This window comes from Balaenoptera borealis (assembly GCF_965194805.1).
Source record: "Balaenoptera borealis genome assembly, chromosome: 14".
Taxonomy (NCBI): domain Eukaryota; kingdom Metazoa; phylum Chordata; class Mammalia; order Artiodactyla; family Balaenopteridae; genus Balaenoptera; species Balaenoptera borealis.
The window spans coordinates 12,734,868-12,748,588 of NC_138875.1; the positions used below are offsets into that span (position 1 = coordinate 12,734,868).

Genomic DNA, 13,721 nt, shown 5'->3' on the forward strand with positions numbered 1-13,721 from the left:
CTTCCCTGGTGGCGCAGTGGTTGAGGGTCTGCCTGCCAATGCAGGGGGCGCGGGTTCGAGCCCTGGTCTGGGAGGATCCCACATGCCGCGGAGCAGCTGGGCCCGTGAGCCACAACTACTGAGCCTGCGCGTCTGGAGCCTGTGCTCCGCAGCAGGGGAGGCCGCGACAGTGAGAGGCCCGCGCACTGCGATGAAGAGTGGCCCCCACTCGCCGCAACTAGAGAAAGCCCTCGCGCAGAAACGAAGACCCAACACAGCAAAAATAAATAAATTAATTAATTAATTAAAAAAAAAAAATGTTTACTAAGAATTTTTATTAACAAGGGAAGATGATCACCACATAATTGGAAAAAAAAGGATATTGAATATAACCTAACCACAATGTGTATTAAAAAGTGGCACTTACAAGATTCCCGGAACACTGCCTTGTTACCTCACCACCATCCAATCAGAAGAAAGTCACACACCCTGCAGCCCTCACCCCAAATTTTGCCTATAAAAACTTTTCCCTAAAAACCAGCAGGGAGTTTGGGTTTTTTGAGCACAAGCCACCCATTTTCCTTGGTTGGCCCTGCAATAAACCTTTCTCTGCTCAGAAAAAGGAAAAAAAAAAAAAAGTGGTACATAGACAAAAGACTGGAAAGAAATAAAACAATGGCAATGTGTTAATGGGATCATGGCTCAGCTTTTTTCCTCATTAAGCTTCCTAACTTTTCCAGCTTTTTGCGTGCATTATCTTCTAGTCAGAAAAAGACATTATTGGTTATATTTTAAAATGTGTCTGTGGCTTCTGGGGTGAGAGAAGCCTTTGTTCCATTTCTGGCACCTTTCTAAAGACAGTTAGTCATTTCTAGTGCTGAAAAGGAAGGGTACCAATTAAAGAGCCCACAAGGTGTTTGCAAAGTTGGTGCATTCTTTTATGAATAAAAATGTGTTGAAAGAATATTATGTGCTAGGTGCAGGGCAAGTCCTGAGATACAGATATTAGTAAGGCAAGGTCTCCCCTTCAAGGAGCTTACAAGATGCCCATTTAAAATCTTAGAATGAAAAAAGAATGTGTAAAGAAAGGTGGACCCAAATCCTTAAAGATGAATACGTTTCTATTATCATCATTTAAAAAATCTATCTAGTGATTTAAACAATCAACCAAGTGTAAAAGAGTGACAACATAAATGGGGGTCCCAAATATTGATGTTTGTTGCAAATCTGTGCCCTAACCTTCCGAAGGTCTGGCTGTAATCCCCCCTTTCCCTCTCCAGTACCCTCCACAGGAAGGTAACGCAACACACCAGAAATTTCCCGAATATGGTTTGTGCTCAAGTCTTACCTCAGAGTTATATTTCCTCCTCCTATAAAAAGTAGCTCCCTATCCATAAATTGCATCGTACTCGACAGATCTTTCCTTTTTCAGTCATGAGACCTCTCCCATGCTGTCATCTGGTTTGTGACATCCTGGATCCTCCCCAAGTACAAACCAGCCTGCCCCCTTTCTCTCCTGGGCAGTCCCTCTTCACTAAGGCAGCGAGAACACAATTCTCTCTAGTGATAGATCCACAGACACATTCCACCCCCCCACAAAAAAACCCAACAACAACAACAACAACAAAACTCCAAAGCCCTCTTCCTTTTCTTTTTAAGCTAAATTTTGCAAGATCAGATCCATCTAGCATGAAAAGGTCCCAAACTATCCAAAGTGCTGACGATCCCTGAAGCACTCCCAGTGAGACAGGCAGTTAAATGCAATGGAAAACTGCTACTTGCCCTAAACTCAAACTTTTGTTTGATTAAGGAATAATCAGGGGGGGATTAATCTCCTGCCATAGTGCTGTCCTGGGAGCAGTGAATGACGGAGCTGGAAAGGACCCAAGGCTGCTGCGTCCACAGCCTTCCTGTTACAAACTGAGGTCCCCAGAGCCCAAGGGACTTGCCTGAATTCCCACTGTTGGGTCAGAGCCAGCAGGCACCTGGCTCTTATTCTCACAGAGGGCTCGGTCCCAGGGCTTTCAAACTTTTACTTCTCAGAGAAAAACAAAGCTGCAGCCTGCAGTATGTGTGTGTGTGCTTGTGCGTGCGCGTGTGTATTAATACATTACATACGTGTACCACATGGTGAAGATGGTCTCATCCACGAAATGGTTAAAAAATGGTGATAAGAGACAGTGGGGAGCCAGCCAGGCTGCTCTGACACCTCCTGGCGGTGACCTGACCCGGGGCTGATCCTTGGAACCCTCTGAGCCTCAGCTTCCTGTGTAAATGAGGATTATAATAGTCTTCACCTCCCAGGGCTACTGTCAAGATTAAGCCAACCACTAAAGTAAAGCAAGTGTCCGACGCCGTGTATGAATTTAACTCTCACAACTTTCAGAAATGCAAACAAACAAAAAGGGAAGTTCTGATATTTTCTTCCCACACCCAGTGGTTCCTCTGGCGCATCCCAGGGCTGAACACACACCCCTGGGGAGACCACACTGTCCTCCGTGCTCCCTCCCCGGCTGGCACTGGCCAGAAGAAACCCACCTCCTCACAAGGCTTTGCGCTGATAGCGCTGGTGTCCCTCTGGCGCCAGCTTTGTCCACACACCTTCCCCTGGGGCCCAGCAGCGGTCCTAGTGCAATCTTATGCAACCAGGCCACAAGCATTTCATCTGCTGGGAAGAGTCCTGCTCCCTGAGAAAACCCCCGAACGGTGCCTGTTCAGCTCATGTCATGTGAAGAATGACATGAGAGCAGCGAGCTCCCAAGGCTGCTCACCGCGGTGACAATGGCTGAGATTCATTAAAGGCATAAATCAGCTCATTGTCCAGACTGCGGTTTCCACTTGGTTTTGGATAATTTACTTAATATTTATTGATCACGGAGAATGTGAAATGGCCTGTCCTGGGTCAAATCAGCAATTTAAAATAGAGAGATACAGGGGACTGCCTAACCACGGCCAAAGTCATCCGTCCCCAGGAAATTCACAGACACACCCTAGGCAGGTGACCCTGGAGTGGGTGGGTGGGAGCAGCTCACCAGGCATCTCTCACAGCGCCAAGAACTCTATTAAGTTCAACCAGAGGAAATGTGGGGATGCAGCCGATGTCTAGTCCGCCCAAACAGCTGAAAAGGGTTCCACCTCATACCTGTGCCAACGCGCTGCCGCTTGAAGGGCCAAAAGCAGGACTCAAACAGGGAAGGGGTCTCTCCGCACCGAAGGGAAGGGACTCTCTGCAGACCAGCGAAACCGTAATGCCCCGCGCGACCTTGCAGCTCCTGCCAATAGCTGAATTAACACGAGTCACGTTCATCAATCCAGGGAGAAAAGTAACATTTTGCTGAGTATCAGAAACTCGTAGTTAGTTCTGGTTCTCACTCCGTCAGAGAGATCACCACGGCGGGCACCCCTGAATTTCTTTCTCACAACCCTGGGTGAAAGCGCTGCAAAATAGAAGCAGAGGAGAAAATAAATGAATCCACACGTCCAAAGCCACCCAGAGGAAGGCCGGATTTCGGCCCTGGCTTAAAAAGCTCTTCCCTCCTGCTCTCAGGTCCCCGGGGCCAGGTAGGAGTTGGCGGAGGCTGAGCGGACCTCCTGGGAGTCTCTTGGGGAGAGCGGGTGATAATCCTGAACTTCCGGTGATTCTCCTCCTCCCGCCGCCGCCCACACACCTCAGCCTCGGGGGCCTGGGGAAGAGCGACTCCCTGTCCAGTAAAGGCCGAGTCCCTGTGCTGCTCAAAAGCCACCCAGGCCAGTCCCGACTCAGGGACACAGCGCTGGGGCCACAAATTCCCAGTCAAAAACCCGGACCCCAAGCGTGACCAGTGTGAGAGGACTTACAGGAGGCAGTTTCCAAATGTTTGAAATCAGGCGAATTGGGATTTTCGTCCATTACTGGGTGGACGTTTACGGTGATTGCATCGCACGGGAAATGCAGGGATGGGGCCCAGAGGCCGCGGCGCGAGGCGCACAGCTGCGCGTCGGGGGCCGGAGGGCTCAGGCCGAGCGGACGGCGCCTGAGCGTGAGGACCCTTGAGAAACTGTTTAGTAAGCACCTGGCTTGCGCCAACCTCCTGGAAGACGAGATCTTCTCTCTCAGCCCCCTGGCCTTGGCCGAGGTCTGCGGCCTCATCTCACACCCTCCGGCCCTGGGTTCCCGAGCTCTAACCACGCCGCCAGCCTGAGGACGCCAGGCTTGCAGCCCCGGGACGCGTCTTGCAGGGCGGTGCCAGCGTTCCCTCGCGGGAGTCTGAGAGGACACACTGAGCATGCGCAGCCCGCGCCCCGCCCCCTCGGGAGCCGCGTTCTCAGCTTCCTCCCCGCCCCCAGGGGGCGCTCTCTGCCCCAGAGCCCTGAGGGCTTCCGCCTCCGCCTAGCGGCTGCCTGCTGAGGGGGCTCCGTAGTCGGCAGCCCCCTCACCCAGTGACACAGCCCGCATTCTCCATTGTCAGCGTTAAGCAGTAAAGGTGACCTTTCTGCCCCTTCTGCTTATTGCTGTCTTATTTCGCCTTTGGTTCAGAGCCAGGGCAAGGAGGAGGGAAGCTGATAAGGGCCCCTCCCCTAATATCCCAACACTCGCGGTCCCCACCCCGGGGCTTTGACCTTGCAGTTTCCTCTGCTTGAAATTTTCTGCCTCCAGATCCTAATTGTCTTCCTTTCATCAGGTTTTAGGTCAAATATCATTCTTGATTCCATTTTCCTCTTCTGTTTTCTTCACTTTTTTTTTTTACATCTGAAATAATCATGTTCATTTTTAAAGATGTGCTTATTCACTGTCCATCTCCTCCACCAGGAGGGTTTAGGAAGTAGAACTGACAGGACTTGGTGACCGATGACAGGTTCTGCCAGCGTCGGGCTTGCAGGAGGTGCAGGTTTGAGGTACGTTGGGTTTGTGGCGCCTGAGTCCTGCGAGGGAGGTGTCCAGGAGGCGGTGTGGACATGGGCGGTGGGGGGGGGACGATGAGCGCCCCCGGGACGAGCCTTGAGTGAGAGTGAGAGGTGAAGGGAGGAGCGCGGAACCCATCTCTTAGGATCTGGCAGAAGAGCCTGCAAACTGTGGCGGAGAAGCAGCAGTTATAGCCGGCTCAGAGGCCAAGCAAGAGGGATGGGGGCCAAAGCGGAGGGGTTGAACAAGGCAGTGATCGGCTGTGGCAGCCGCTGCAACGTCCAGCCCCATCCTCCCTCCCGCCACGGTGATCGCGGTGAGCAGCAGCCAGACCAGGGCAGCTGAACGGCTGGGAGGGAGGGCGTGAATGGGGAGGAGAGGCGAGGGGCGGAGGCCAGGACCGAAGGGATGGAGGCGGCTGGAAGTTGCAAACAGTAGGCAGGGCGCCATCTGCATGAACCAGTGGTTTTATTTCTGGCCCAGCTGGAAGCGAAAAGGGGGAGGGCTGGACTCATCTCTAGGACAGGCGCTTGGACATCTTGAGGCGGCTTGTAGCAGAAGCCCCGCTAAAGTAACAAGTCAGCGATTTCCAGTGGAGGCCAAGGGACCCATCTTCAGCCCTGGATGTGGAGAGCCCTGTGCATCTGCAAGTGAGTGAGGCCCATCCCCAGTGTGCTGGAGTGGAGGGGAAAAGGCTGCAAACATTTTTTTTTTTTTTTCAAACAAATGGGCGTGTGTATCTCAGGTATGGTACCAGGGGATGGGTTGCAGAAAAGGAATTAAACGTGAAGCAGAGGGAGCTCTGAGGTCAGCGTGCTAGAGACAGCTGCTGTGTCTATCTTCCACAGGTGTGTAGAATTCAAAGTTGCTCAAAATAAAACCCTGCCTATTGGAGAAAAACAGCTAGGAAATGGTTCTGATGGTGTTTGATGGGCAGAGCAAAGGAGCATTGGTCTTTCTGTTCTTTTCCGTCCCAAGAGTTTGAGTCTTCAAAGCTCTGTAAAAGCAGGCCCAGCGTACATCTGCTCTATCCTTGCACCCTCTGCGCTCAGCACACTTGGAAGAGGCTCTGTGGCAAGGCTCCTAGGGTGGAAGCGGTCAAGGTTATTACTGGCTTTCCATTGCAGGAAGGAATCCGAGCTGGGCGTTAATGAGGAGCAGCTGGTGGCAGGTGGGCCCTTCCCCCTTCTTTGTTCACTGGAGGTGGGAAGTCAGTATCATCCCTCAGGAAGTCACGGCAGGAACGTTTGAAGGCCGCTGGTGGACGGGAAGAACTCCTCACAGCGCTGGATCTCAGTGACCACCCTGCGGGGCTGGGATTTACAGACAATTCCGAGCTTGGGGTTGGCCCTTTGCGATCTCAGACCTGGAGACCCACTCCGTCTCCCTGCATTCTTGGTTATGTGGGTCTCTGCAGTAGTAGCGTCATCTTTTTTTAAAATTTATTTATTTATTTTTGGCTGCGTTGGGTCTTCGTTGCTGCGCACGGGCTTTCTCTAGTTGCGGCGAGCGGGGGCTACTCTTCGTTGCGGTGCGTGGGCTTCTCATTGCAGTGGCTTCTCTTGTTGCAGAGCACGGGCTCTAGGCGCGCGGGCTTCAGTAGTTGTGGCTCGTGGGCTCTAGAGTGCAGGCTCAGTAGTTGTGGCGCACGGGCTTAGTTGCTCCGTGGCATGTGGGATCTTCCCGGACCAGGGCTCGAACCCGTGTCCCCCGCATTGGGAGGCGGATTCTTAACCACTGCACCACCAGGGAAGTCCAGTAGCGTCATCTTTTAAAACGTGCTTTATTTTTCCTCCTTGTGGGCCTCTCACTGTGCTCCGCCCACCCTGGCACTTCTGCACAGAGTGGGGACTCAACTTCTGCCTGTAGGTGGTCAACAGTTTATGAAGGAGGTCAGAGAGCCTCTATCTTTGGAAAAAATAAAATTCCACTCAGCAGAGCAACAGTTTGGATTCTGCCTAGAAGTGGGCACTGGGTGAACTCTCGAGATCATTCCTGCCCCACGATGCTCAGAATGGATGGAAATGGACAGGAGAGGTGCCACTGTGGTCACACAGGTGGGCTAGGGCTTTCCTGCCCGTGGCCCTTTCTTTCCCCAACACGCAGCGTCTCATCCCTTAGAACATGTGTTGGTAACAGAAAAGGAGTGAAGACAAAACCCAACATGTTGTAATCTAAGGAATATCATGATGAGATTTTAAATTTGAAAGCTGGAGGACTCAAAAATGTTTACATGAAGGGTATATGCTAATTATTTGCAGACAGCATTGAAATACATGCCTAATGAAGTTTCCAGGAAAAAAGTCCTGTGGGTTTACCTGTGAGAGATGGTGGTTTCAGCTCCTGAGGAAACAGTGGGGGTGATTGTGCTTAGGATAAGCAGGGGTGGGCCACATTTCAATGAACTATCTTTAACCTACTGAAACGCTCTAGGAAAAGGAGTATTTGAGTAGTTCTTAAAATGCATTGTAGACCATCAAACAAACAAAAGACTTTATTTTGCGTGCATGATTTATTCCTGGCTTACAGGGCAATTTCTGTTAAGTGGAAAACTGACTTAAGAACCTCCAAATGGGACTTCCCTGGCGGTCCAGTGGTTAAGACTTTGCCTTCCAATGCAGGGGGTGCGGGTTCGATCCCTGGTTGGGAAGCTAAGATCCCACATGCCTCGGGGCCAAAAAACCAAACCATAAAACAGAAGCAATATTGTAACAAATTCAATAAAGACTTTAAAAATGGTCCACATTAAAAAAAAAAAAAAGAGCCTCCAAACGTTAACTGCAAAACAGTTTTCTTAAAGACTCAGAAAGGCAAATGACCTGTAAATGAGTTCAGGAAAAGGCAACAGCTGGAGTTGCACCATTTAGGAAAATGATCTTAGTTGCCATTTCAACTTTCTTCCAATAGATAAGATTAGGAATTAGGGGGAAGTTCAGTTTATTGGAATAAGACCTAAGAAATAGTAATGACTAGAAAAGTACTTGAAATTTCAGTCTGAAGCCAGTTTTACTTCCACAGCTTTAGAAAAAGAGAAGAATGACAATGGGAGAAGTTCTAGTCATAAGCAGAGGGGAGAAAATTCTCCACGTGTTCTGCCCTTCCCCCTTTGAACCGGATAGAACATTGTGTTTCTGATTTAGAAGAAAATGAAAGGACTAATGAACTGGAGCCCAACAAAAGCAGCACTTGTTTATGGGTCCTTAAATTCAGGGCAGGGGACAGCGTGGCTTTTTACTTTACTGCACAGCCTGAAAAGTGGAAGGCGGCCTCGGGGACCCCTTGGCCCCTTTCCTCCTGTCAAGGTTCAACCTTAGTCTTCTAGAAGGCAGGGGGCAACATGTAGGGCCTGTAGTCTGCCCTCACCTGGCCGAGACCAAGACCTCAGGAGGTCAGCACAGCCACCGTGGCACCCAAGCCCCGCTGCATTTGTGGTCCTGGGCAGGGCCCAGAGCTGAGCACAGCGGCGGCTCTGGCTGGTGCTTCCTAAACGCGTGGCGCGACGGACATGGTGAATCGGGTGGGTGTGAGGTGGCTGTGAAGCTTGCTTCCTCTCACTCGCCCAAAGCTTCGTCTGCTAGATGTAGTTCGCCCAAAGCTTCGTCTGCTAGATGTAGTTCCTGCTTTGTTACCGATCAGGGCAGTGGATCTGCCAAGCTAAGTCTGAACTTGGTTGCGATTTTGCTAAGGGTGGGGTGAGGGGACAAGCTTGAGAGCCATCTTTCAAAGACGCAGCAACAGGAATCAGTTCACAACAGGTGAACAACAATAGGGAAATAAAGTTTGCACAGATCCGTTTGCACAAAATGCGTTTTGGGGGGATGAACTGAAAGAAAATGAAATTCAATGGCAAGAAATGAGGAAAGCCTATTTTTTTCTACCATGACATCACCCCTCCCTCCTGTAACAGTTCCAACAGATGTTTCCTAGGAGTTTTTGTTTTTTTCCCTCTCTGGGAGTTTTTAATGTAAAAAACTACTTTTGCTGTGTTCCCAATTATTTTCTATCTGACCACCCTTAGTTCTTTACTTACAACAATGACAATACTTCCACTTACATAAGGCTTTACTATCTACAAATTACGTGGTTGGGAGGAAGGGAGGGCAGATACCACAACCCCACACTGTACAAAAATTCTGTTTCCTGACGTGTCAGAGTCAATTCAAAGTGCCTTCTGATGAGTGTTCGCGTGGGAATGGTTCTTTCTCCCCGTTGGGCAGTGCCAGCAATGAGCTGGTGTTGCCCTATCAGATCCAAGCCATGTTAGGGAGTTTTATTTATTTTTCCCTGTGGGGAATGGAGAATTAGATGGATGTTGGAGACTGACTTCCTCTCTCCCAGGTCAATGCTATGATTCCGGCTACACATCTTGATATGTCTGCACGTCAGTGTCCCTAATATTTCTCTGACTACGTAACAGTGCTGGAGATTGCTTTCTGTCAGGTGTCTAGGAATGAAAGTAACTGAAACTTTCTTTTGGAAGAGGGGCAAGAGAAAGACCAAGAGTCATGCCCATTTCCACCCAAAATCTAATCTCACCAGCAGGTGGTGCTGTGACAAAAGCAATGGAGAGAAACCAGGTCAGATTGGGAGTCGGGGCTCCGGAGCCTGGCTCTGGTGCCCTCTGGAAAGCCACTATTCTGTGGGCACACACGTGGCAGCCTGTGGCTGATCCAACACCAAGCAACTTCCAGGGTCCTCGGTAGGGAGCTCTGAGTCTATTAGCAAGGCTGCGAGCCCCGTCAGAGCTTCCAACCTCTTACCCACCCACCCGCCAGCCCTTTCCCAATTCGCTGGCCTTCCCAGCAGGAAGGACAGAGTGTGGGGTGGGGCTGGGGGATGCCCTTCCCCCTCATACTCACCCTGGAGATCCCGTGGCTTTGAGGAATCTTCAATTAAGCACTTCACAGTTTTATAAGCAGTTCTGCGTACATTATTAGATGCTACCTTGCTGAGCAGAAGTGAAAAGAAACTCCTCCTCAGGCAATAACTGGGAGGCCCCTAGGCAAGAGCAAGGAGGCCCAGTAGTAGGTCTCCGCATCTTTAGCCGCTTCGTATGTGCTCATCTCTTACTTTTCACCCACATGCCTATTTACCCCAAGCTCCCAAAGGGCAAAGGTTTGTCCTTTATCTCCATAGTACCTTATATGCGGCACGTGCTCAATGTGACTGAATGGTCTAAGAAACTGAGAAGCAAGCACTCACTGAACTGGCGGCCTTAGGAGAACAGCAGCGCCAGGCCTGTGCGCCTTCTCCCAGTCAGCCACACACGTTAGGACGTGAGGTGAGTCCCCACCTGGGACTTGCTGGGCCCAGCGGCTGCCCCTGGCACAAGCAGTTGCTGTGGGACCCATCGTGGACTCCTCAAATTATTGCTGCCTCTGTTGGCCATGCTCAGGGCGGAAGTGTTGGCTCCTCTGGAAGGGAGCTGCCGTGGAATCGGAGCCACACTGACCGTCTGGGCAGGCCCCGCGCAAGGCAACCGGTGAGCCCTGTCCACAGGGGATTTAGGCACCGAGGAGGTCAGAGAGCCAGCCCAGATCTTCTGTAGTGACTAAGGCTTCCGGGGTGAAAACCCAGAGCCTCTCAAGTCTGCTCCGATCCGCCTGGAGCAGAGGGGCGACTGGGCGGCCAGGTGCTGGGGGGTGGGGCTGGGCGCAGGGATCCTGAGATGGTTTTGCTCCGGCTCTAGAGCAGAGAGCTCTGCCCGGGCTTGGGCAGTCTCGTCCCTTGGTCACTGGGTCCCTTATGGGGCTGAGAGGAGCTCAATCTTCTTCCACAGCCTTAGTGGTTTTCAAAGTACACGGTGTACAAGTAGCCTGACACGGAATGAAGAACGGACGTCACCAAGACAACGGACGTCCTCTGATCTGGCCACCCAGCGAGGGGACGGACAGCCCATTACCGAGTCTACAAGAAAGACTAGTTGCCATGTCCTGTCACTGAACCAGCCAGGTACCACTGGAGGGCAGATCTGAAGAAGGAAAACCATTCTACCTGGGAAGCTGGTCCACATGAGACAAGAGAGAAGACCTGCAGCATCTCCAAAACACGGTTCACAAGATGCAGGGTTGGCGGGGAGGGGTGGGGCACTAGAATCTGTAAATGGGGCCAGTAAGTCAGCTAGGAATACGGGATTTCCTAGTGGACCCCACTGCACTGACATTATTTCTGCTAGGGGTAGAGAGCGAGGCAACCAGCTCCGGTGTACATTGTTAATCAACTATACTCCAATTTTTATAAAAAGATCTATTAACATGTCCAGGTGACTGAGGGGCCTTGAGAGAACTGGAAACCAATTTGGTTTCTGGGAGTTTTCCAGGGATCTCCTCTCTGCAACCTCATCTATTCCCCTTTTACCATCTACCCGACACAATAACAAGAAGAAACAGAAAGGCTGTAAGACCAGCTACGCGTATTGTTAACCACAGGGTTGATTTCACTACGTTCGTTCAATGTAGGTTAACCTGTTGGGTATTTTCCCTTCAAAAAAAAATCAAAGTCGGAAATATCTGATGACCCCAAAGTGACATGCATTCATTCCAAACCCAAGCTGGGTGTCATCATCTGCAAGACACATCTGGCTCTTAAGACAAAAGCAGATGGGTCCAATACTTGGAAATTTTATATTTATTATAACAAAAATGACATGTTCATTTGTGCATTCTGCTTTAATATAACTCTTGGTATGTAAATGATCTAACTGAATTCTATACAATCATGCTGATTGTGGCAGCATTAAGGAACACAATTAAAAAGTGTCTGCAAAAGAGGCTGGGTGGGAACAGGAGAGGAAGAAAAAGGGTCTGAGGCCCCTCGGGTGCAGGTTCGTTTCCAGTGGCCTAAGGTCCACCTTATTTGAACAGCAATGCTCTTAGCAACGCTCAGGCTCATCATTCAGTGAATTAAAAAGGTGGGGGGAGGCGGGGGTGTGGGCGGGAAGGTGTGTCAGAGGGGGAGGGGAGGGAAGTCAGTTGTTTAGTCCCTTATGCCAAAACTACAAAACATGTGAAGCATCACTATACAACACTGAGCTATTTACAATAGAAATTTTTCAATCAACTGTTCTCTCAGAGAAAATTAGTGAATCCCAGTGACTTAGGTCACCTGACAGAGTAAAGCAACTCCTAGGAGTTAGTCTCCATATTCTACAAATGTCTATCATTTTCAAGACAAAAAAAAAAGGCTTCCCCCCGCCTCCCGCAAAGAAATACAGAATTACAGTATTATTAAATCATTTAGCACTGGCAACCTGCCCTGCCTTCCAGACAAACAAAACACAAAGCCACTTTAAAAAGTATTACATTAACTGTTTCTCTGTAATATATTAAACCTTTTGTTCTTTGTCTTTACACATCTGATATGTTAGGGGAAGAAGTTAACAAATTTAAATCATATTGGTACAGCATCACGAGAAGAAAAGTGGTAATTATTTTTTAAAAAATGACCAACAGAAGGGGACCCTACAGACTGGCTGCAAAGACAGGCTGGGAAAGCGTCTGGGAGAAGGGCGTGGAGTAAACCCCTGGTTTAATGGGAGCCCGGGAGGCTCTGGCAACTCAGCCTTTGTTGGTTAGTTTATTTTGAAGCAGCGCGCGGTGGGTCATAGCGGTGTGTCACAGGAGTCCGGCAGCTGGTCCACCAGACACTGCCGCGGCGGCGGCTGCACGTGGAGCTGTGAGGGCGGCGGCGGCGGCGGCGGCTGCTGGTGTTTCATGATCTCTTTGACCTCCTCCTCCAGCTCCGGGGGAATGATGAACTGATCATCAGGATCCGGCTGAGCCGGGGCTGCAAAATAGCCCCCCGGCTTGCGGAGAGGCGCGTCCGTGGCCACCTCTATCACGTTGTGGCTCCGTTCCTGGGGCGCCACGGAGCCGTTAGCCCGCCGGCGCCCCATGGTCCCCACGGCGGCACAGTCCGCCCTGCGGGGCAGGGCCGGCTCGTCCTCGTTGGCGCTGATGACGATGCCCTCGTCGCTGGCCTCGGCCGGCAGCTGCAGCAGGGGCTGCTGCCTCCCCTCCTCCTTGGCGCGGCCGCAGTGGATGTCCACCTCCACCTCCACCCGGCTGCCGTTGGTGAAGACGCCCTCGATGGGCTCTTCGTCATCGCTGTCGAGGCCGTTGTCGGAGAAGGCGCTGGAGAAGGTGGCGCTGGACAGCTGGCGCTGGAAGGAGCTGGACGGGCAGGCGGGGTGCAGCGAGCAGCGCGGCTCGCTGGGGCAGGCGGGGCTGCTCTCGCTCAGGGCGCCCGGCGGGGGCTCGTCCGAGGCCGTGGACCCCACCTCGCTGCTCATCTCGGACGTGGACAGCTCGCTGCTCATCTCCGAGGCCAGGCCGCTGCTGGACGACGGCACGCCCAGCCCGTCGGCGGGCCGCTCCTTGATGACCATGCTGACGGAGGGCGGGAAGGTGCCGGGGCTGGGCGGCGGCACGGGCCCGCCGGCGCCGAGCTCGCAGCAGCAGAAGCTGTCCTCGGGGACGCTGAGCTGCACCACCACGGCGCTGACGCTCTCGCGGCAGCCGTAGCTCTGCGCCAGCGTGCACAGCTTCTTGGCGGCGGCCAGGGCGTCGGGGACGTTGCGCACGGCCCCCACGGCCTCCTCGATGGACAGGCTGTCCCACAGGCCCTTGCTGCCCAGGATGAAGAACTCGTCCTGCGGGGTCAGGGCCACGGACTGCACGTGGGGGCGGGGCACCACGCTGGGGTGCAGGAACGTGTAGCCCAGGATGCGCGTGGACTCGGTCACTCCGTTCACTTTGCCATCCTGGAAGAAGAGGGGTTTCCAAACAGACGTTACCACGGAGCACGCGGGGCGACGTGTGGCTTCCCTGGGGCCTCCTGCCTGGGGGACCACCGGAGCGTG

At 52.0% G+C, this 13,721-nt stretch overlaps 1 protein-coding gene and 1 long non-coding RNA gene across 2 annotated transcripts in view; both read right to left on the bottom strand.

Moving 5' to 3' along the window:
- LOC309610666 overlaps positions 1 to 8,442 on the bottom strand; it is a 164,649-nt gene extending 156,207 nt beyond the window's left edge. Inside the window, exon 1 of the long non-coding RNA XR_014234121.1 lies at positions 3,122 to 8,442. This is a non-coding gene — a long non-coding RNA (uncharacterized lncRNA). The remainder of the gene's footprint in view (positions 1 to 3,121) is intronic.
- A 3,028-nt stretch (positions 8,443 to 11,470) lies between these two features.
- Positions 11,471 to 13,721, bottom strand: part of PHLPP1 (PH domain and leucine rich repeat protein phosphatase 1) — a 213,351-nt gene continuing 211,100 nt past the window's right edge. Inside the window, exon 17 of the mRNA XM_082353754.1 lies at positions 11,471 to 13,622. Coding sequence (XP_082209880.1) covers positions 12,462 to 13,622 — 1,161 coding nt within the window. The 3' untranslated portion in view covers positions 11,471 to 12,461. The remainder of the gene's footprint in view (positions 13,623 to 13,721) is intronic.